Source organism: Camelus dromedarius, chromosome 5, assembly GCF_036321535.1.
Source record: "Camelus dromedarius isolate mCamDro1 chromosome 5, mCamDro1.pat, whole genome shotgun sequence".
NCBI lineage: Eukaryota > Metazoa > Chordata > Mammalia > Artiodactyla > Camelidae > Camelus > Camelus dromedarius.
In genome coordinates this window covers 19637408-19661524 of record NC_087440.1, presented here as the reverse complement: position 1 = coordinate 19661524, position 24117 = coordinate 19637408, and the positions used below count along the sequence as shown (strand labels likewise).

Here is a 24117-nt window from a genome sequence, read left to right as displayed (position 1 = left end):
TAATCTCATTCATGAAGGCTCCACCCTCATGACCACATGACCCCCCAAACGCTTCATCTCCAGATACCATCACATTGGGGATTGGGTTTCAACACATGAATTTTGGGGGAACACAAACATTCAGTCTCTAGCATCCACCTTAAACTTTCATTTCTGAGACATTACCTGTTTAGTTTGTAAGTTATCTTTGTCCTGTCTTTGAATTTAAGTTGTAAATATTGTTTTAGAAAATTCCCAACATAATTTCTAAAGCTCTATCAATTGATAGAGTTTTAGCTGGAATGTAGAATGGACTATGTGTCATGGAATATAGAATTGCTTCTTGATTATTTTTAAGCTGGTTGTAAATGAAAAATAAAACAGTGTGTCTTCTAAAGCAATGATTTCTATATAGAGGAGCATTTCTTAACTTTTAAGATCATAGACAACCTTGAGATTCCTGGGAAAATGTACATAAAACATTATTTTCATAAGTTTTCAGGGGTTCATGGACCTTAGGTTAAAAACTACCTTTGAATCCATTGTTAGCCCATATAAATTGACTGTATGTGCAGTGTACTTTGTGACATATTACTGCTATAAGAGAACCGTGAAATTTTTATGGTTAACACATACAAACATCTTCCAGTTAGGAATTTTTGTGGAGTATGTTTTTCTAGTAATAGGTAGTAAATTTTTTCTGAGCTGTTAGGGATTTAAATTTTGATATAGCTTGCCATTTTGTCTGTAATGGTTAATTTTTCACTTTTGGATCCAGAGTTAGATCTATGTGTTCATAAATTTGCTTTTAAATATTATTTATGAATTATTTCTATCTTATCTTTAACCTAAAATACACAGGGCTTCAGGAAGACTTAATAAAGGCAATAAAATTGTATACTTCTTGGAAGCATTAAGTGAGTAAAAGCAACATTTTGTTTTTCACTTTATTAAATAGCACCAGTAACTCCAGATAGTGGTTATTCATCAGCCCACGCAGAGGCCACCTATGAAGAAGACTGGGAAGTATTTGACCCGTGAGTTTTTTTTGTTTTTTGTTTTTTTTTTTCCTTCCCCTCTCCCATTTGGAACAGAATGCAAGTACATGTGTGTAGGGTGGCTGAATGCTAGATTGCAGAGAGCATTTGACCTGTAGGTATTAATACTTTTACTGAGTTACTGAAATACTGATTTGTATATTTTCACTTTTACTTACATGTTTTGTAAGTTTGGTTTACTAGATTAAATGTGCATTATTTAATTACAGACTTAAAGATGGACTGAATTTAGTAATAAATTTTACATTTATGAAAAGTAGAAATGTTGAAATTTTCTTAAAATTTGATTTATAGCTATTATTTCATCAAACATGTTCCACCACTGACAGAAGAACAACTAAATAGGAAACCTGCTCTTCCATTGAAAACGAGAAGCACACCAGAATTCTCCCTAGTTTTAGACTTGGTAAGTATATTTTCTGTAGTGTTAGGGAAAATAAAGAAGTTAAATTCTTTCTAAAAAATGCTAGCCCAGATACCTAAAAGAATACAAGAGAATGAATAGCTTCATGCATACATTTACTGTAAACATGACTTAGGTGTTTAGAAATGTTTTTAATTAAAGCACAGTTTAATGCCAGGACCCTCCCATTTTATTGGTATCCAATACCCTTTGACAATAAATTGGGTTTTATTTTTCTATTTAAAATAAGTTAATTATTTCCCCCTTATTCCTATACCCTTGTGATTTTTTTTTAATCTCCCGATAAATTTTAATTTCATTTCATACCTAGATGTCACTTTTGTGTGTATGTCAAGATCATGTTTCCCTGAAGGACCAAATATAACTTGGGTCTCAATGAGTTAACCTTATGCAAGACCATACTCCTTTTTCTGTTCTTATTTTTAATATTATTTAATATCAATAACTATATTAATAGACTCAAATTATGACTTTTTTTAAATTGAAGTATAGTCAGTTACAGTGTATCGATTTCTGGTATACAGCATAATTTCCGAGTCATACATATACATACATATATTTATTTTTATATTCTGTTTCATTAAAGGTTATTATAAGATAGAATCATGACTTCTTAATGCTGACTGATAAAACCTTTAATATGCTCTCTTGGTGTGATTTAAAAATTTATATTTTAGCATACTGGGAGAGCTTTGAAAACTGAATATTTCATATCTTTTGCTAACCAAATTTAATATATGGTCACCATTATTTATCATATGCCTATAATTTCTTGATATTAACAAAAATATGTACCATTTATAACCTCATGAAATAAATTATCTTGAGGAAATGCATACCTTTTTAAATCTTGACTAGCAGGTGTAGTTCTCTTTTGAAAGTTCAGCACCTAGCCTTTTCCTAGCCAAAGAGATGTAAGATAGGTGTCCAGAATTCTTAAGTATTTCAGATGTTTATTAGAGGATGAGTAGAAAAAGAGGAAAAATTTTGAAACTGATTATGAGTAGTTTAAATTTGATGTACAAGTTAGTGGAGAAACTGAAAAAGAGATTTGGCTAGATTTTTATGTTAGCAGTTGATGGCATGATAACAAGTTTGACCATAAAATTTTTAATCCAGTGTGAAGGTAAATTGAGAAGGAAATAAACTGAGAGCATAAATGAATAAGTTTACAGAATTGGATAAAGAAGAACAATCAAAATTTAGATAGGCTGTAAATGAAGAAGTAGTAGAATTAGTTATGATTCAATTATAGGAAAGAGAATGCTTTTTTTTTAACCACTAAGAGAATACGTTGAATTGTGTAGTCTGATTGCTATTAAAAGAAAATGAGGCATATCTAGAGTATTTTTTGCTCTTTGCCTCCCCAGAGTTTAACTTTAGGTTAAAAGAAACACTCCAGCTAATAAGATGTGGAATCACAAGGTATGAACATTTGTGTTTCATTTTAATTCATCTTAAACTCATTGAAAATTTTGGGGGGTAGTTAATTAGCAGCCTTTATTTTTTGTGTGTGTGTTGTCACTTTCTACAAATAGAAGTCTTGTTTGTTAATCATTCAAGATTTGAGAAATAGAAATATTTGCATATATCTTAGATTGAATTATCCTTACTTTCTTATCGTCTTAATTAGAAAACAGGGTTGTAATCAAAGATGACAAGTCTTGATTGACTGCTGATTTAGTTAAACAATGTTTATGTCTGTGAAACATTCTCAGCAGATACTAAAATAATTCATTTGAAGTGAAAATCTTTTAAAAGGTTTAAAGATGAGTTATAAATGAATAGAAGATGTAATTTTTAGATAATTAGATTCAAAACTTCCATTGGCAAACTGTAAAAAAACAAATAAGAGAGTATATGTTTACTTAACAGAAAGTTGGCAATTGCAGGACTCAGTACAGTGGTTATTAAACTTGGGCATGCATCGAATCACCTGAAGAGCTTATTAAAACATAGATTGCTGGGCTCCTCTGTACTCCTTGCTGAGTTTGAATTATCAGAAGTGGAGCTGGAGATTCTGCATTTCTAACTAGTAGTTCCCAGATGATGCTAATGCTCTTGCTATTAGGGACCACACCTGAGAACCAGTGACTTAGAAAATTCTATCCCAAATTGCTGTGCCACACACAGTAATGTATTATAAATACAAAATTCCACGTGTGAATGAGTGCTTTAATAAATGGTTTTAGGTGATCATGATACAAAAATTTATCATTTGAAATGCCTTTTAATAGCTTGGTTCATTCAATATGTGCTTTTTATTTTAAGGATGAAACACTAGTACACTGTAGTTTAAATGAGCTAGAAGATGCAGCACTTACTTTTCCAGTCCTTTTCCAAGATGTCATTTATCAGGTAATTAAAACTTTTTAACTTCAGTTTTGTCCTATTAGATATTCTGAACCAAGAAATATTTTGTAAAAGTTTTTTTTGCTGAAGTTTAATATGTTTATTATTGATGGATTTCATCGATATTTTAATGATTTATTAACACAAAGTATTAACTACATAAAACAACACTAATTTGTTACTCAAAAAATGAACTTTTTTCACCCAGTGATCTGTGTTAGTTTCGAAATCTGTTTGCCAGCAGGTGGAGGCAGGAGCACTGACATCTTAGATCCCCAAGAACTTGTTAGGTTAACACCTTGTGGTGGTGGTGGTGGTGGTGGTGGTGGGGTTTTTTTCTTGTTGTTTTTTGTTTTTTTCAAAATCCAATTAATATCAAGAAAACTAATTCCTTGTTGATCATTTTTATTGCCTCTTTGTAGTAACATGGTCTGTAGGTTGCAGTGTGCTAGATCTACTTTATATTAATCACAGAATTCCAGGGTACTCTTCTAGTTGCTGCTTTACTTAAAAAAAATGGGAGTATAAGCATTTCTCCCTTATCTGTGTTGATGGACTGCTAACAGTGCAAAATATCATTTACATTTCGTTGTGGATTCTGTGTGTTGGCCATAGTCTTTTACATTTGAGATTTTCCTGTCGTAAAGTTTTAATTAATGTACGTGAATATACTTTGAAAATTGCAGTGTCTTTCTGTCTTGGTTGTTATTTAATTAGCATTATCTTCATATATACCAGTTGTTGGATTGGGAAAGGGTCAAAAACTTTGTTGTTTGTCAAGAGGAAGCCAACCCAAGGATTAACTAAATAAAGCCATAGAACACTTAACCGTGTGAATGATGAAAGGGTTTTTATGGTTGTGTATGTACTCTTAATAGGCAGTTAGAATGTGGGTATAGTTTTCTTGGCAAGTAATAGTTATTATCTGTTGGGAGTCATAAAATTTTAGAGTTAAATAGAAGTTTGTGGTTCATGGTCTACTTTACCTACCTCATCTCGTAATAAGTGATAGGAGGATTTATTTAAGCAGTTACTGTCAGTTCTTGTTTAACCTAGAAAAGGTATTGTAGGCATGGTAGTATCTGAATACTATATTTATTTCCCATTGATGTAAACAGTATTTTAGTTATAATATGTGATTAGAGGATGAGCAAAATATACATAAGAATAAGGGATTATAAGATTTTTTATTACTTTTTAACTGGATATTATTTAAGATAAATCTTTTTCTTAAAGGCGACGTTTTCTGCCAAATAGGTTGTTTTTGTTTAGCACACTTCAAGGACTTGTGGCAATATGTTCTCTCTTTTTAGCTTGATAATCTTGTTTTTATGTTCAAAATTGTACTTAATTTGGAAAGGAAAGCCATTATTGAAAAATATAGGTAATTATTTTAAGTTGACTTATTAAACTTCCAGATTTGAAATTTATTTCTTGCAGATGGTTTTGGTCTGTTTATTTAATTTTTAGTAGTAAAATAGGAAACTTGGAAAGTAGACGAGTTGATTCTTCTTCTTCATGAGTATTTCTTTTCAGTATGACCATAAAATTAAATTTTTTCTTACTGCTTCCACCATTTCTTCTTTAATTCTTTTCTTTTTAAAATTCTTATTACTTCATATGGATCAGGGCAGTTGTTTTGAATGAAAGGCTTCTAGCAGCTCATTTGATGATACTTTTTTTAAAAACTTCGTATGTACTGCATCTACCTCTGTGAAATTCAAATAACACTTTTGCTTGTATATCTGAGTTATACTTTCCAGAAAAATTAAATGAGCTGGCCTAAATCAAGTGCAGTGAGTAGGAAGTTTGAATCTTAAAAGTTATAAAGATGATTGCATTTTGATACTATTATTTAGTTACACATCCTGTGCAGTTTAGTTCCCTTTCAGTAAGTTTCTGATGGTGTCCATAGTTAATATTGGGTACATGCCCTTGGATTTCTGGTTTTGGCATAGCCATTCTATCTGCTTTTTAAAAAATAACTGAAGAAATCTTGGGTTAGGGTTCCCCCAGTTTTCAGACCAGCAAGCTCCCTTTAAACAGGGAATGATGTCTTTTAAACTTTCAGTGGTGTTGTCTCCATCTACTGGCAAAGAAGAAATATACACAAGGGTCTGGGATGATCTAAGAGATTTTGGAGAAACCACATTATTAGGTAAGATGTAACTTACATATTTAACCACTGCAATATAATGTGGCCCACTTAAAGGTAGAAACCTGTAAAATACTGTATATACTCTTAAAAAATAACTTACTGAGATGAAATTCACAATCTAAAATTAAACGTTTTTAAGGCAACAGTTTCATGGCATTTATCTATATATTCTTGAATATGTTAATTCCATAATATTCATGTATATACTCTTAAAAATAATTGGTAATGTTAAGATAGGGTCAAATTCTTCATCTGAGTCAAAGCCAGATAAAGTGTCCTCTTGGGATTGGTTTACTTTTGCTTTCTTTTTGTGGTAAGTTTGTTATGGTAGATCTATATCTAATTTTAATTCTGTTTGTTGTTCTTCTTTCTTTTAAAACAGTTTAAAATGTAAATTACCTTATGTATGTTTTAATAATTGTCTATAACAGGGGTTGGCAGACTTTTTCCTATAAACAGCCAGTTGTTAATATTTTAGATTTTACAGTGTATGTTGCAGCTACTTTTTCTGCCATTGTAGCACGAAAGTAGTCACAGATAGTACATAATCGAATAAGCATGTCCCAATAAAACTTTATCTACAAAAATAAATGATGGTTTGGATTTGGCCACAGGTCGTATAGTTTGCTGGCCCTTGGTCTAATTATGAGAGTATATGCAGTAAATTTACATATTCAGATTCTAAATGGAAATAAGTAACCAAATATTCATGAAAATTCTTGTTAATATATAGGGCAGTTTAAAATTAGGTCCACTGCAATCTGGTTATGGGCTTTCTTGGTTTTTTTTTTTTTTCTTTCAGATGAAAGTTTGAGGGAAATTTAAGGTGGTCACTACTCACATTTAAAGATTACCTTACTTCATGATACATCCTCTTCTTTTGATAAGTAGGACTCGACTTAGTTAATGCAAGTTTTAGAATATACCAGGAGGTAGATTATTCAAGGCTCAATTTAGTACCTTGAGTGTACTGGAATTTCCATTTCTCTAGGAGATAGAGAAACATGAAAGATCCAACTCAAAATTTGATATGTTACTACTGACACTATATGGATAGACAGATTATGTAGTTTGTGTATATGGAGAAAAGTCATTTGAAAGAAGAATTGAGTTTTTAAAGCAAGAGTATGGCATTCACAAAGGCAAAGTTATAGATTTTTGTTTGAATGGGTCTTTTCTCCCCCATTAATTGGTAGTTCTTCCATGAATTGTTTTACAATTAGATATTGGGAAACGTATTTATTCATAGAATGGTACAAATGCATTTGATATCTGGAAAAACAAGTGCATGATCAGTTCCAATGCACATGTTTTAAACTCTATATTTAGCTTATATTGACACATTGTCAGGAAATCCATCTCGTGGTGTTACTCAGTTAAGAGGTCTCCACTGTATTTAGTTTCTGTTCCTGCAGATCCACCAATTCAAGACTCTAGGTCATCTCACTCCCTCTTCCATCCAGAAGATGACTTCTATCCACAAGCAGGACTGAATCAAAAGACAGATTTTTCACTTAGCTCTTGAGCTGAACCACCTCCTCAATGACCTTCCTCTGTCTCCATCAAGAACTGGAGCTCAGTTTTTTGAAGATGTAATAGAGCTACTCAGCCCAAACGTGGCTAATTGAAGACAAAAAGAAGATGCCTCATATGTTTCACCACAGTGCAACCAAACGTAACTGTGTTGTCCAACTCCTCATTCTGTAAAGTATGGCAGGGGCATCTGATTTTTGACTCTGTTCACCAATAAGACTTTAGCCAGTCAGTGGCTTTCTGAAGATCAGTAAAATCAACAAACTTTGGGTCAGCTGTCCAGAAATCAGATTGTGGTAAGCACTCAAGGAGAGATAGGATCCTGTAGGGAGTTACTTGCTAAAGGATGCTTTGTTTTATTAGTAGAGATTGCTTTTATGGGAAAAGTTGGGGGGAGAGATGGGTGGGAAACCCCATGTTTAGCAAAGCCCAACCTCATCCCCATTATTATAGCTTGTCTGTTTTCTTGGGAAACTTACAGTCTGGGGTGATTTTCATAAGGATCTCAAGTATTTTGTACCACAGAACAATAGAGGTAGAGGGTCGGTGGCATCTGTTTCTTTTCCACAGTCTTTCCTAAAAAAGTTGGTATTGTTTTTGCTTCATGAAGAAAAAAGCAATCATTTAAATGAGGAGTTTTGTCAGTAAATACCTAATCAAGTTTTTCCTCCATTCCAACTCTGACTTAAATTGATACTAACCGAAGCATTTTATTTTGACATTTATAAAGCATAATTTTGTTGTAGACAAGCAGTATATATATTTGTGCCTTAAATAAAATATCTGGGGTCATAGACATTTAGTATTACTTAGTATTGAGGATAAAAGTAATATTTTATAACTGGTAGGAAACAATATTTTGATAATTGTAAGTCAATATTAAAAATAAATTTTAAGTAACTTTCCCATCCTTATTAGTATACTTAGTCATTGGAAATAATTTTTTCATCATGGCTGTTTTTTAGGTTAATTTTTAGGTTAAAAAAAGAAAGATATAGCTGAAACTTACAGTTACCTACTTCTCAAAAATAAGAAAATGTATTTCATGGGGAATTCTTTGTATCCTTTGTAAATGTGTCTAAATTAGAAGTAGTCCTTTTAAAAAATACACAAAAAATTCTTGTTGAAAGCTGAGAATATTCTGCAAATGTAGGAGAGGTGACAGTTGATTACTAAGGATATTAAATTGGAGGCATCAAAATTTAGAATTTGTTTTTAAAGACAACTTTGTGTTTCACTAAATGGCTTTTTTTTTTTTGCTTTTAAAATGAGTAGACTTGATAATATAAACACAACAGTAGTTAATATATATATTAATATGTATACATACATATTTAAATTTAAAATATATATATATAAAATGGCGATGACTTAAAAACTAATGCTTCATTGCTGTTTTTAATATACCTTCTATATGAATTCATTAAGCTTCACGTTACCCCATTTGGACTATATAGGAAAATTCCTTTTCAAATTTATTTCTGTTTAATGCAGTGTAAAGTTTTGCAGAAGCTTTAGTTTGAGGGTTTTGTTTTTTATTTTTACTGGTTCTGATATTTTAGTATTTACCTATTTATCCTCAGATTGACCCACCTACAGATACTATCCCCAGCAGCCATCTACCTCTTATTGGAATTGTATGAAGCAAAAGATGACTTGTAAAATCACCCAATGGGTTATGAAGTTGAGGCCTTCACAGGGCCTACCTGAGCAACCCTCTTTCTATGGAGAAAGTTTGGGCTTTGTCTCTATGCTCTGGTATTGATGCTAAGACAATATTAACTAAATTAAATAGTTAGGTAATCAACTGACTTTACCTCTTCTAAAAATACAGATACGGCTTTCTCTTTGGGTTGAGGTTACCCAGTTCTGCCCCCATGAAATCCTACTCATTCCAGCTATTCCTCTTACGGCTAATTACTTTTAAAAAATAGTATTGGCAATCTCAATGTGCCAGGCACTATTCTAGGTGCTTAACACGTGTTAACTTATTAATACAACTCTATGTAGGTACTGTTATACCCATTTTATAAAGAAACTGAGGTATACAGGAGTGTTGAAAAAATTGGGAGAGCCCCTATACCTGTGATATCTACTTAATACCTGTAGCATATCATTCTTTATATTCTTTAGCATTAGTTTTCTACTGCTTAAATTCTTACTGCTGATTAAATAAATAGCATTCACCGATCATCTTTTAATTTAGAGGTACCATACTCTAAGTGGGAGAATACCACTGATTTTATCTTGTTTTTCCTTCTTTCTACAACAGTGTAGCAGTTAGTTCAAAGGATTTCATGGAAAAACTGTTAAAGATGTTTCTTTTTTAATATGTTAGTCATATTTGTACTTAAAATTATTTAGAAATACTTTTCCTTAAAAGATTCACCTTTATGAAATTCTTTTGTTAATCACTTGCCCACAAATTGAAACTGCCTCTTTTTTTTTTTTTTTTTTTTTTTGTCATGTATAACTTTATGATATTAGATAGCGGTTTGGTAAAATAATAGGTATTAGTATATATAACTTAACATTGCATACTTAGACATGAACTTGAATTTAGACAGATTGTCACAAAATATTTATAATCATTTCATAACTGGATTGCTATTTTAATGGCTATTTTTATTAAATCTAGTTCTCTTAACCATTTATGGCCTATTAGGATCATCTAATATTCACAATTATAGGACATTCTTTTGTCTTAGTACTAAAGAAAATACAGGCTGACTGTCAGATATTGTTCATATCAAGAAGTGTCAATGTACTGTTAAATGTAATTTATTCCCCTGTAATGTATGTATCTCTTTTCTGTATAAAATTTAAGTTCTGGTAAAATCATCCCACAACATTATACAAGATTAGTTCCATTATCACTATTTTGCAGATACTATTCTAGTAGATTTTGGTTTTGGACTTTTACATCATGGACATATAAAGAAATAAGTAAGGGAGATTAAGAGATACAAACTTCCAGTTACAAAATAAGTTGAGTCGTGGATATGAAATGTACCAAAAAAAGTTTTACATAATGGACATATTCATAAATCCCAGTCTTTGGGTAGTAGTCAGTCTTATTTAAGACATGTCTTTGTGTATGGTATTTTAATATAATAATTTTTCCTTATTATACCATTATGCATGGTTTTAAACTTTTGATTTTATTCAAAATATATTTCATTTAGTGAAATATATTTCATTTAGTGATAGATTAAAACTACTATATTTGTTGTGTAGATAGAATAATTGCTATATATTTGGAGGAACATAGGTATACCAGCTGAAGTGAAACTTTTGACCTAGTACTTATATTTGGGAGACTACATGGTTTTTAAGAGTTGCAAGTTTGAAGAAGGATAGTTGCTGAAGTACTAAGTAGTGGAGAAATGAAGAAAATAGGAAATAGGCAGCTTGGGACAAGAATCTTTGTTATGAGAAGGTTAGGAGAAGAAAAATGGAGTTAAGAGCACTTGTGGAATAGATTTTGAAGCATTTGGCAGCATGTATATGTGTGTATCTGTATGTTTGTGTATCTCTGACCTAACACAGTAAGTGATTGTAGTCTCATTGTATTATACATACCATACAGTTGTTCTTTATGTTTCCTACTGGACAGTGCTTAGTGCTTCTTGACTTCTATATATTTCTGGTTTAATATATATATCTAAATGACTTAGACCCTACTGGCCTTTTGTCCCTATTTCTGTTTTTCTTTCTGACATTTTGCCTTTATAGCATATGGCAGAACCCCATGTGGTCCCAACCCCACCCCCACCCTTGCTCACTGTACCTTTCTACATTCTTTTTTCTTTTTTTTTCAACTAACCACCTCAGTTTCTGTCTGTCTTTTAATCCTGAAACACCTTCCTGTTCAAATGGTGAAATCTGATCTGAGTATAGGAACTTTTACCATCAATAGTTACTCTTTTCTCACGGTGAGGAAACACTCTAGCATTATATTCCTCTGTCTCAGTGCCACTTTTCACCAGTGAACAAGCATATTAAGAAAGTCATTAAATTTTGAGATTTATATTTAAGTATAGTCAAAGTAGTAGAATGCATAATTATAATTTTGACCTAATCTGGAAGTCACTATGTAAGAAATTGGAAAATGTCATCTTTGTATAGTGTTCCACTTATTCTGCTTAGATAATATTATTTAAATAGAAGTATTCCTCTACAATGGTGACGTGTGTTAGTGTTCAGAGGAAACAAATCCCAAATTATAGAGGCCCTGCTGATCTTAGCATACAGTATTGAGCAAGTGATAGCACGGATATTGAAAGCAAATGAAAAAAGATTTAAACGTATAAAAAGATTAAATATTTGTAATTATTAAATGCCTTTAACTGAAGCCTTTTAAGCAACAAACAGAAGGCTCTGATGGTGCACAGTTTATCATCTTCCATGAGATAAGTTAATTGAAAAAAAATACTGGCAGAATTTGTTTTTCTCCTTAACCATCACAAGTCTTTTGAGAAGTTCCATAATTAAAAAAAATTGATTTTGCCAGTTAAGGTAGTACTATCTCTAAATCTATTAGTTACTTGGATTACCAAACAAATAAGATGTGTTGAAAAGTATACCAAAGTATACCAATATTTCAGGATGAAAATGTTAAAATTAATTAGAAGAGTAACCCCTAGTTAAAAAATTTGTACCTCATCCTAAATAATAGTGACTGGATACTGAGGATTTTGTTATTTTTATTTGCTAGAGATGAGGGTATGTGGCTTATTTTGATTTTGATTAGTCAAGAATTTGAGATAAAACGACTGACTGAAAGGATTTTAAGTGAGTAAACCTTTATTATTATAGCCTGTAGGCAGGGATAGAGTGCTATTATTAGCATGTTAATAATTGTTTTAAATTTTTCTTCTACAAGTCATCAGTTCTTAAGGAAATTCAGTTGGTCCTCGGGTAGTAAGTAGGGTTGCCTCTCTTTCTCTCTGTTGTTTATATTGCTTAACTTGAGGCAATACTATTTAATTTAGTCAACAGATTTTTATCAAGTACTTGCTATGTATTTGGCATTGTCTTATGCCCTTTGGGCTTTGGAAATTACAAAGATTGGTAGAATGTAGTCCCTACCTCCTAGAATCCTTTGCCTGATTCCCCTGGTCGGCCCTCACATATTCCCAGATCTAGGTTTTTATCATGAGGGCATTTTTGTTTAGATGTGTATTGATGACAAAGTTAAATTCCATGTAGCCTAGATTTTTTAATTTATTGCCGTCAGTTTTTTTCAGTTCTTTATCTGAATTGAGTGAATCTGGTGCATAGGTGTTCTGTAAGTATGTGTTGTTCATGGTATTTGACGATAATTATCACCTTTGAGTAGAGTACAGAATAAATGTAATTTAAAGGAGTCAAAATCTTTTGTAAATCAGTTTTAGTGGTTCATGGCTTACATCTCTGTGGTTTTTAAATATTGAGTATATTATAAGAGCTACATTAAATGTAGGCAAGAAGACAGACACAGAAACAAGAAAATAACGTATATAAGGCAGTTCTTTGGGTACTGTAGTCTTTCCTGGTATTGCTAGTTGGTTTTGATAACTGGTGTGTTTGACTATTACATTTTTAATCTCAGGTAACCCAGTAGTACTTAGATACCACATCTGAATCAGTAAATGTAGAACAACAAGATTGATTTCTGAAAAATTCCAGTTATTTAAACCCACCAATCCATACATTTCTTTCTTGAATATTAATTACCTTAATAGAAATTTAAAATAAAGGTATTCTTAGCAGGTGATTGTTGAAAAGAAATTCTGAGTAATTATTGAGGAAGGTCATTGAGACAGGTCAGCCAGAAGTGGATACACAGCCTGCCTAATAATTGGATGGATGCTACCTGGCTGGAAGATGGAGCTGATTGGTGGATCAAAATCTCAGAGGAAACCTGCCATTTTTAGTTTAAATGTTTCTTAAAATTATATTCCATGAAGGACTATATTGTATGCTGCTATTTAACTATTAAAAAGTCAAATGATCACCAGTGATTATTACTGCTCTACCAGAAGATTGTTTTAAGTGACTTTTGGTGTGTGAAATATATTTGGTTGAGTGGTGCTTCGTAAACTTTTGTATTATTTTAACATACGAACTTTTAAATTATATCCAAAGTTAGAACCTATCTTATAAATAAGTTGTTTCTGTTTCTGTTTATTTGCTGAAGCCTGTCTTTGTTATTTCTTCAGGTTTATGTGAGATTAAGGCCATTCTTCAGGGAATTCCTGGAACGAATGTCTCAAATGTATGAGGTAAACATACTTAAGCTAATTACCTAAGTATTTTTATTTTATTCAATGTAGTACCCATATTTAGATCATGTATAATGATTACTTCTTTTCCCCTGAATTTATAGATCATTCTTTTTACTGCTTCTAAGAAGGTGTATGCAGACAAGTTACTGAACATACTAGACCCTAAAAAGCAACTGGTCAGGTAAATTTAATTAAGAAATAGTGGAAATGTCTGTCACACTTATCTCTGAAATTACTATGATTCTATTTAATTTTGATAGCCATTTTCAGTTGGCTGCATATATAGAGATTTGTTGTGTTAAATGGTAAAAAAAAGTGAATTTTTTTAAAGCCCCCAAACTCTTTAAGAGTTCCTAATTATTTAACTCCAGACAGACGTTCTTTAAAGGATACAAAGATCAAATATATTTATTCACTTGTACATCTGTATCCTTACTTCTTTTGGGTTTGGGGGTAGATTGGTGGTATGTGGAATTTTTCACTGTGTGCATGATGTTTTCACTTCGTTATGTCTCTGAGATAATGCATGTTATGTCACCTTTTTAAGCATAGAGAAATACATTAATTTTAACAAAAAGGATCAAACTCTTTTGCTTTTTTAAAGAGCAAATTTATCTTCCTTAGAAAGAAAATGTTACATGAATCTAATTGGAAATTGCAGTTGGTTTAGTCACTCGGGTTATCCTGATCTGGACTCAGTTCCTTGTGTGTGTCCTGAGCCAGCAGATGCAGTGTGTTCCTGGTTAGGTGGGAGTGCCTTGGGTAACTTATTTAAAACTATTTGAAAATTAGTTTCATTATTTCTGTCAAGTGAGGTAAGATAATAAGACTCAGCAGTCTTGCTGCATCCTCTTAGATGTAGGAGTTAATCTTTGAGTTTTGATCAAGAGTTGAGAGAGATGCCACAAAAGGCTCATAAAGGCTTTACTAGCTGGGTATTCATTTCTTAAATACTTTCTCTCATATTGTCTTAGTGGAAAACCTTAAATTTAATTTCTACTGTTAATAGTATTACTAAGTAATTTCAACTGTGGTGAAAGGCTTTTCCTAGTGTCCACATTCAGAAGACTTTTTTCCTTATAAATAGAACTGACTTTTTTAATCTAGAGGATCAAAATTTGTCCTGTAGTCGGTTTCCATTTTATCTTCCATATATATAAGCAAGCTTCAGACCCACAAATGAAAATGTTACTTTCTTTTCATAAAAGTGTAACTTAATGCTCATTTTACCAAACCTTAATAAAAGTATACAAATGATTTTGCTCTGATGACTTCATTCATTCTGAAGATTTCTGTTCAGCACCTCAAATGTTCCAGGGAACAGTGGTGAGCAACACCAACCCTTCCCTCTTGGAGCTTTCATTTTACTAGGGGACAGATCATAGTCATGCAACTATAATGTTACTAATTAACACTCCTCTTTTAAACTAGTTTTATAAAATCCACACCTTTGGGAATTTAACTTTGTTTTATCTAGTTGTATTTTGAAAAACTTAAAACAGAAAAAACTTATTGAACAGTATATAGAATTCATTAGAGCACTATAGGGAGTTATCTATGCTGGTGATAAGGTAGACACAGAAATTTCTATGATCTCTGAATCTCATGAGTCCAAAGGCAGATTTGATGACTAGCAAAAGTAGTTTCTCAAACTGCAAATATATGCTAGTGATCCTCAGATTCCTGAATAAACTGAAAGGAGGTTAGTATAATTTAATTAAACTAATTGTATCTACATACATATTCAGTTGTTTCCTATCTCTAGCGAGTTTGCTGCATTGGAGAAAAGTTACCAATAGTGACTTGCATGTATATGCAGTAGTACCTGCCTCTCCAATTTCCTCATATCTAAATGTTTATACAAATAAAATATGTAATCTTACTTAGATCTAACCAGGACTTAAATTCTTTTGTCTAGTCTTACTTTTTCACAATAGGACTGCCTTTAAACCTTTCAGAGGTAGATGATCATTTAACTAATTAAAAGTATTCTTTGAAAGAACCTTTTATGCTACCTTTTGTCTGGTTGTAAAATTCTTCCTCTTTACCATCACTACTGGCACTGATATTTTTAAGGTTGAGTTTTGTTATTAGAGCTATGACAGGTTTTGTTGGTAGAAAATGCCCTTCTTGAAATTGCATAATTAAAAATTAGATATTTGTAAGCTGTAGCTCCTGAAAAATTGTTTCTTGGGATTAAGACACAAGGAAGCCAAACTACCAAATTATTAATATATACAGATGGAGTATTATTTCACAGTAATCTGTATCAGTTATTAGGAATATTCAGAGACTAATATTTTGAGTGGTAAATGGAGATTATATAATTATTACAAGGCTATAAGTATTATTATAAAACTTTTAGTAGCTTTTTTAAATGATACATCATTTTGTCAGTTTCACCAGTGAAAGATCAGTTTACATTTGTAATACCTAAATCTGAATTCATCATTTCATTCAATCCTTGTTTTTTCAAGTGACCATAAACACACACACACAAAATTAAAAGAAAGGTGGGTGTTTGGGAAAAGTTGAAATGATGGAATGTTTTGGCCTCTGCACCTTTTCTCAAAAACTATAAGAGAAACTAAAAACATTTTTTTAAATGCCAACACGGACATTCCTTCTTATATTTTCTATTCTGGCATGTACAGGGATAGGGAGGCTGTGTGGTCTTCTGGTTAGAGCAAAGGACTGGGAGCCAGGAGGATCCTGGGTTCCAATGCGGGGCTAACCACTGACTTACTGTGTGACCTTGGGCAAGTCACTTGACCTCCTTGTGCCTCAGTCAACCATCTGGAAAATTGGTTAAAAAGCAGGACCTCGCTGACAACCAGATGCTGCATCTGAACTGAGCTTTCTTGGGTAAATAAATTACAAAAACAATTTACAGAGTTTTTAATCCCTCTTTATCATTTAATATAACATTTTAGAATAAACAGAAGTTCTTTAAGGCATGGTAATATTTGGTTGTAAGGTTTCAATAATTGTTAAGAATTTTTGTAATAGAACTGTAGCTCAGAGCTTAGGCCCACACTCTTATTTGAATTTTCTTTGTGAGAGAAAATGATAAGGCTTAACTTGTAAAGCCTATGGTATGTGTATGTCTATATATGTTTCAGTATATGATGTGCTTTTTAGAGGGTTTGTTTTTGTTGCTGTTTTTGGTGGTGGGTTTTTGGGTTTTTTTTTAGTTAATTCGGTTTTTTTTTTATATTTAGGCACCGGCTTTTCCGTGAACATTGTGTTTGTGTACAAGGAAACTATATAAAGGACTTAAATATCCTTGGAAGAGATCTTTCAAAAACTATAATAATTGACAACTCACCACAAGCCTTTGCATATCAGGTAGGAAGAGGATTACTAAACAGACTGAGACAAATGCTGCCAAACAATATGATGGGACAACAGAATTTTAATTTTCACTGCTGGAATTTCCCTATTCAGTGTCATCTTTTAGAATTAGAAATGCCAAATTGGTATATTCCTTGTGGAAATTTTTCTTCTAAATGAAGTACAACATAAATAAAAATCTAAGTAATAAATCTGAATAAGAAGGGACTGTAAGATATGTATCATTTAATAGTGTTCTTATCAGTTGTTAAGGAAATGATTTAATTGTAAATATGTTTTAAGAATTACAGATAGCTTAACCATATTCTTCTGGTCTGTTTGAAAATTCTGAAATATTTTCTTAGACTATTTTGTCAGTATATTTGTACCTTTGTCAGTGATTCTTTGAAATATAATTTCAACTAGAGATGAGCTATCCTTGCAAGATGTATTTACATTATGAATATGTTCATGTGATATGTCTGAGATTTCCTTCACAGTTAATCAGTACAGAATGGGGATGGTGGAAAGTGGGTTGGATGTAGATGAAACAAGATTTGCCCTTAACGTCTGTGTTTCAAAATGTCCATAATAAAATGTAAAAAAAAGAATAAAAGGGGAAAATTTGCATACGGTATTGAAATATGTTCAGTTTAGGTCACTACTTTTATTTGCTTGCATTTTAAAATATGTTTTTAAGAATTTCATCCTAGTTCCTAGGTAAAATAATTTGTCATTCTCCATCTCAAACATAATGTTCTGTGTAAATGTTAAAAGAAAGATATTTTATCCTAGAGATTATTTACTATAAAATAAATATGATTTGTATTTTTGTTTTTAGACTTCTTATCAACCATATACCATTGAGTCAATTTGTTACATTCCTACTATATTTCAGGTTATCTTGCTAATTGTTGGGAATAAAACAATGAATGGGACACAGTCCCTGCATAAGAGTATATGTTTTCTGATAGTGTTCTCTGTTTAGATTGTCAATAGTCCTTCATTCAAAATGCCTAGCATTGACTAATAGTAACTATTTCTTGAATGAATAAAGTTATGTTTTTAGTGATGTTAATGCAAAACTTGTTTTAATGACTCCTTTTGTGAAGTTTTATATACACTAAGAAATTACGCTGAAAAACCAATTAGGCTTCAATTTATTCCTTAACATCTGTCTCTTGCACTATTAAATTGTCAAATAACATGACAAGCATAAACTCTGGTGGCATTCCTTTTTAAAGGAACTTGTGGATTAATGTTTGCTTAAATCTGTTATTTCTTTTTTAAGCTTTTCCAAAGTAGACCAAATGTACATAAAAATAGGATTTAATTACTTATTTATCATTTTAGCTATCTAATGGAATCCCTATAGAAAGCTGGTTTATGGATAAAAATGACAATGAACTTCTAAAATTGATTCCATTTCTGGAGAAGCTTGTAGAACTGGTAAGTGTATCTTACATTTATCCTTTTGTTAGTGTTTTTGTTGCCTCAGCTCTATTGAAATTAATCTTTTTAACTCCTTTATGTGTACTGACTTTTTAAGTCAACATGGAAGATTAGGGCAGAAGTTGGAAAAAGATTACAAGCATTTTTGAATCTTATAAATTATATTTAAATTATGTTTAGCAGTATTTTTAAATATATACTTTGAATGTTTCATTTCTCTGGACGTCCTCTTGCAAGTCACTAACTAGTTGTATTAAATTGATTTCATCGTTCAGATCTAGAATTAATGTTTATGCTACTTAAACTTTATTCTGGGATTTTTCCCCCGGACCCATGGATTAACTTTAAAACTACTGTATAAAGTAGAATTTAGTGGCTTAATGACTTTACTTACCTTTTGGTTTGGCCTCTTATTGTGTAATTTTTTTACAAAATTAAAACATTAATGTCCGGCTTCTTTTTTTTTTAATCTAAATTTAACTTCTTCGACATAGTATCTTTTTATTTGGCAAACAAAATAATGTAAGTTGTAAAATAAATGGTGATATATTTTCTCTGCAGAGTAAGAATGTTCATAAGGTTTTGGATTATGTCTTTGAAATTACGTGACTTTTAAAATGTTTGTTTCTCCACACAGAATGAAGATGTTCGACCTCACATCAGAGACAGATTTCGCTTGCATGATTTGCTGCCCCCAGATTAAGTACAAAGACTTGTCAAATCACTGAAGGGGGAGAGAATGCAGGACCCTTTTGGACTAAGACTAAAACATTGCCATTACTGTTGAAATTTTGCATTTTTGTACCCCGTCTTGCTTTTCTTATCTTTGGTGCCCAATAATAATCAAGGGTTACAGAAAGAGACTTTATCTCAGATTGAATACATACAGTAGGTAGGCTAAAACAGAAGAGTCTTTAGAACTAGTGCAACTCCAGTGAATTTTTTTATGTACAGGACATCTGCAGTTTATAAAGAATTCTGTTTCTGCCACCAGCAGTTTGACCTGTAGTCACACAGGATTTTATGATAATAACAGAGATGAAAATGGACTTTTATTTTCTCTCTGTTTGGTGCTCTAAGTGGGTTTGTAGCCACTTTTCTGTTACTTTAAAATTCTCATTTCAACAGGAATGGCCAGTAAAAGTTGTTTTATTTTTCCTGTTAAGGTTTATAACCTTTTTACATTTTTGACCTGTATTAGATTAGAATTTCATTATGCATTCCTTTTAGTTGAGGCGCTTCATAGTTTTCTGGAAATAGTCAATTTTTAGTTTTTTTATTATACATTTGAATGGCCGTTTTCCTGCTTTGTCTGCCTGCATATTGTATATTTGTTTAAAAATATTCTCTACTTTTAGTCCATGTAAGTTTCATTTAGAAAGACATGCATTTATATTTTGTTTCTGTAATATCCTACTGTAGGTGAAATCTTTTCAAAAATCAAGAGACTGGGTAGATAAGAATATATGAATGACTAATATTCAAAAGATTTAAACCATTGTGATGGCATGTGTTCCCAAGTGGTAATATCTTGCAGTGGCACACAGATGTAATGGATAAAGGTATACCTCAGACTTCACTGTGCTCACCAATCTTTGAGGAGAATGGGTTTGGTCACCTGTTGGGCTTGATTTGGTTACTGTTGCCTTTGGTTTTCTCCAGGAATGAAGTATTCAGCACAGTGATTCAGTATTTTTAGTTATTTTGCATGGGCTGGTAGTACCTCTGTTATGCTCTCGGTTACAATCAATTTAAAACTGTGTAACAGTCTTGGTACATTACAGTAGCTATGCATTATCCTGTGGCACAGTAAACTCCCAAGCCACCAATGCAGTTAATATGCTCTCATAGTGGTTTTCTATGCTATATAAAAATAGTCTTCAAGCCTTGGTTCTCTAATGCAGCTACCACAAGAGGTTGATATTTTTATAGTGGTGTGTAATCTCCTTTTCGGGAGGCTTTTTATGGAAGGTAGAATTTGTAAAAGTTAGTATGCTTTGCCTCTCGACTGCATTAACATGCCACAGGCTCAGACTGTTTTCGTGTAAAGGATGTCAAAGAACGGCACTTTTTCTAAAGAGAAGTTTGATATTTTGTATGCTTGTTAAGAAAGTACAGTATTGGAAATTAAAGGTGGACAACTGATAATTGAGGAGTATGTCACTTAATTTTTTATGTATATTACCTGTTTACTTGTACAACTTATTGTACAAATTACATGCAGCTTCATTTTCAAATGAATCCTTAAAATAAGGAAATCTTTTTAGGAAAACATTTAATTTTTGTATTTTTGATTTTAAAGGCATGAGTTATGTCAGTTTTCAGTGTATTAATGAAGATTTTAACTTTTCATCAGGTTGAGTGTTTTCTTACTATATTATCTGTTGTGTATGTAGTTAGCATATTGTGTCACTGAACTGTTTAAAAATCTAGCATGTAGAGCAAGCCTGTTTTGTGGAAAATCTTTATTCATTAAAAAAATAATCATGGCAGATTTTCTGCAAAAAAAAAGCAGAAGCATTTGCAATTCAGAATACTGGGGGTTTTTTGTTTGTTTTTGTTTTAATTTAAAGAAAGGTATTTTGCTTGCAGGAAAAAATACTACAGATTCATTTTAATGAGAATCTTTGAAATGTATTTATCTTTAGGGCATCTGGGCATCTTTATGCTGTTTGTCTTCTGTCTTTCTTGAAATAAAATGTACATACGTTACCTTTACATATGCTCTTGCTCAAAATTGTGAACCTAGTTACATTTCTCTTTGCTCCCTTTTTATGTTCAAACAGCAGAACCCAAAACCTATACCAGATCCAAACTTTCAGCATGCATTATAATTGCTGAAAGCTTTTCTGATTAAATACTGTCTCAAAGGGCTTTCCCATAACTAAAAGGAAAATGTAAGCACCTGTATATACCACTGCACCTGTGGGCATTTAAATAACACCAACTTTTACCATCTTTTATTATTGATAAAGTTGTTTTTGATCCCCTGATAGAAGAGTTCCTTTAAGTCAACTGACAGGTGAATTAAACCAAACAGGATTCTGTAAAGAAATAAACTAAGGAAAATTTTATATAGCCTGAGAAAATTTCTTGAGATCAATTTAATATATTTTTCATTACTTTATTTGAGTCACTTAAAATTTGTTGTTAATACAAAATTTAAAATAACTTATAAAGACTTATCCAGCTTCCTTCCATCCTAATGTTTTATTACCCCTTCTTTTCCTTTATCTGTTGGTAGATGTTATCTTAAACACTTCCATTAGTTAAATGGAGGTGTTTATGAATTGAGGTGTGCCCAGCCCCTTCAGTTCACACAGGAAACTTGAACTTTTAAAAACTGACTATAGTAAATGCAGGAGAGATGGTTACCTGATAAGACACAGAAAAAGTGACCTATATACACATTACAACTCTGAAGTACAGACTATAATTGTGATATTTCCAGTAATAAATGTCTGACTTTTAAGACATTCTTTTAAATATTTGTATTATTGTTAGGATGTTTTAATCAGTTGTGTTTTTTAATTCCATGTAATATATGTAGCCCTAATCGGATTTATATCACCATATGTCTCCTTGGGTCTTAAAAGAGAGTCGGTAACAATTTGAAAGCATAAATTGTTTTATATTAGTTAGTATGTATATTTATTTACCCGATGGCTTTATCTTGTTTCCCAAAATTTGGGGGGAATTTGTTGAAAGCATTGTAACTCCTATAAATGGCTATTTTCTTGTAACTGTCAGTGGAAATGGATGTGTACATTGTTTTTTTATATTTCTCTGGTTTTCTGGTTTGTTTATTTTTGGGGGTTCTTTTCGGGGGGGAGCTGGTTAAACATAGAATCGTTTAAAAAAAGTTGTCTTTGGCCAATGACTTTCTCAGCTAGATACTACTTTCATTCAACCATCTAAAGAAGTTTGTTTTTCATTGTTTTGTTCAGTCAGCTTGTTGCCTGAAAAACTGAGAGACTTCATCTCATCAATGAAGAAAGCATTTCATTATTCCTACAAATCTTTACAGCGAGCACAGACTTCTTCATGAGGACCAGATCTCTTCCACATCTTGTGTCAGTCACATAAAGCTGAAATGTAAAGGACACTGAAGCCTTCATTTAATTGTACTAACATGATGGTGTTATATACTGCATCATTAGCTAGTTAAGGTTTTCTGACCTGACTTCTCTTTGTCTTCCTAGGTATTTATTTGTTACCTCTTTTAATCTTGTGTATCTAAATTAACTTAGTGTTAATAGTTACCCACCGAATAACTATGCCAAGCAACTAGGAAAGAATGTTTATTTTATTTCCCCTTATAGGGGAAGAGTGGACTGGGAACAAAAATGTATGGGCCAAAAGGCCTTAGGTTGTCATTCATTCACTTTCTTATTCCTCTCATGAGCTACATTTGAGAATAGTATTTTTTCAGTGCTGTTGTGCTTGATTATGTCATTACTTTTCATGTCTTCCCCTGAGTTAAAAGCTTGCTAGGAACCTGTATAAAATACATTTTAAAATTTCAGAATAAGAATCACAGAACTCAATATCTTATATTTAAATGCTACTTTTAAATTATTATTGGAATCCAAGTCTCACTCACTAGGATACATTTTTATAAAATGTTTCTCTGTATCTTGAATTGAAATTACTTGCCCAGAGGCAAGAGTTCCAGGATTATAATGCATTTTGAGAAAATTTTTAAAGGGGGATGAGAGCAACAAGTTTATACTTAGTTACTTTATGGTTTTGATATTAGTTATTAGTATTTTAAAATACATCAGTGGGTCCCAAACTTGACTCTTCATTAGAATGACTCTGGAGCTTTTGAAATACAGATTCCTGAGGCCTGGCCTCTGCAAAATTATCTCACTGGGTATAGAGTGGGGCCTGAGAGTTCTATGTTTTTTAAAAGCTCTCCAAGTGATTCTAACGGCCAGGTTTGAGAAATCACTGCTTTAAATAATGTGACAGTGGTTTGAAAGTTGAGAGTAGGTAACAAAATAAAGTTTATCAGACATCTCTTTGTGGTACAGTTTTCTTTTTTTTAACTGGGACCATATTTCACAGAACTTATTCAAGATACATGGAGGAATAATAAAGAAGATTGAGGCTACTGCTCATTATCATTCTTGTCTTTCATACTTTTTAAGAGTTTGCATTTCTAGCACTTGGAATAGTTGATCATATACACAGCTGAAGGACATATCCCTGAATGAGACCATTATATATATAACTGTAAAATACTTCACTATTTTTTTATTTTATAAATCTTTGTAGAAATAAGCAATTAAATACTTTCATCTTTTGAAATGGGATTTTTCAAGGCAGTGTCCTTTTGGCATTAAGGTAGAGGGGAGATAATATTCTCTCTGCCTTTTTCCACATGAATCAATATAAAGTCATAGACATTTAAAATTTTCAATTTAATTTCTACATATTTACTATGCAGTATAGCCGTGAACAAGTAATGTAGATTTAGTTTTCTCATTTTCAAATGCCCTGATCACCCTACCTCACAGGGTTGTTGTGGGGATAAATAAAACTTTTATGGAAGCA

General features: G+C 32.0%; 1 protein-coding gene across 5 annotated transcripts in view; it reads left to right on the top strand.

The window, feature by feature from the left end:
* The window catches only part of CTDSPL2 (CTD small phosphatase like 2), a 68862-nt gene extending 44745 nt beyond the window's left edge, over positions 1–24117 (top strand). For 2 of the 5 annotated variants that reach the window (XM_064485647.1, XM_031453164.2), the window contains exons 6-11: positions 938–1016; positions 1332–1443; positions 3733–3819; positions 13708–13770; positions 13875–13954; positions 16995–18428. In XM_064485647.1, the coding sequence (XP_064341717.1) occupies positions 938–1016; positions 1332–1443; positions 3733–3819; positions 13708–13770; positions 13875–13954; positions 16995–17286 (713 nt within the window). In that variant the 3' untranslated portion in view covers positions 17287–18428. Of the gene's footprint in view, positions 1–937; positions 1017–1331; positions 1444–3732; positions 3820–13707; positions 13771–13874; positions 13955–16994; positions 18430–18459; positions 18556–19195 lie in introns of those variants that run through there. The other 3 variants (XM_010994917.3, XM_010994918.3, XM_064485646.1) reach the window with 3 other exon arrangements.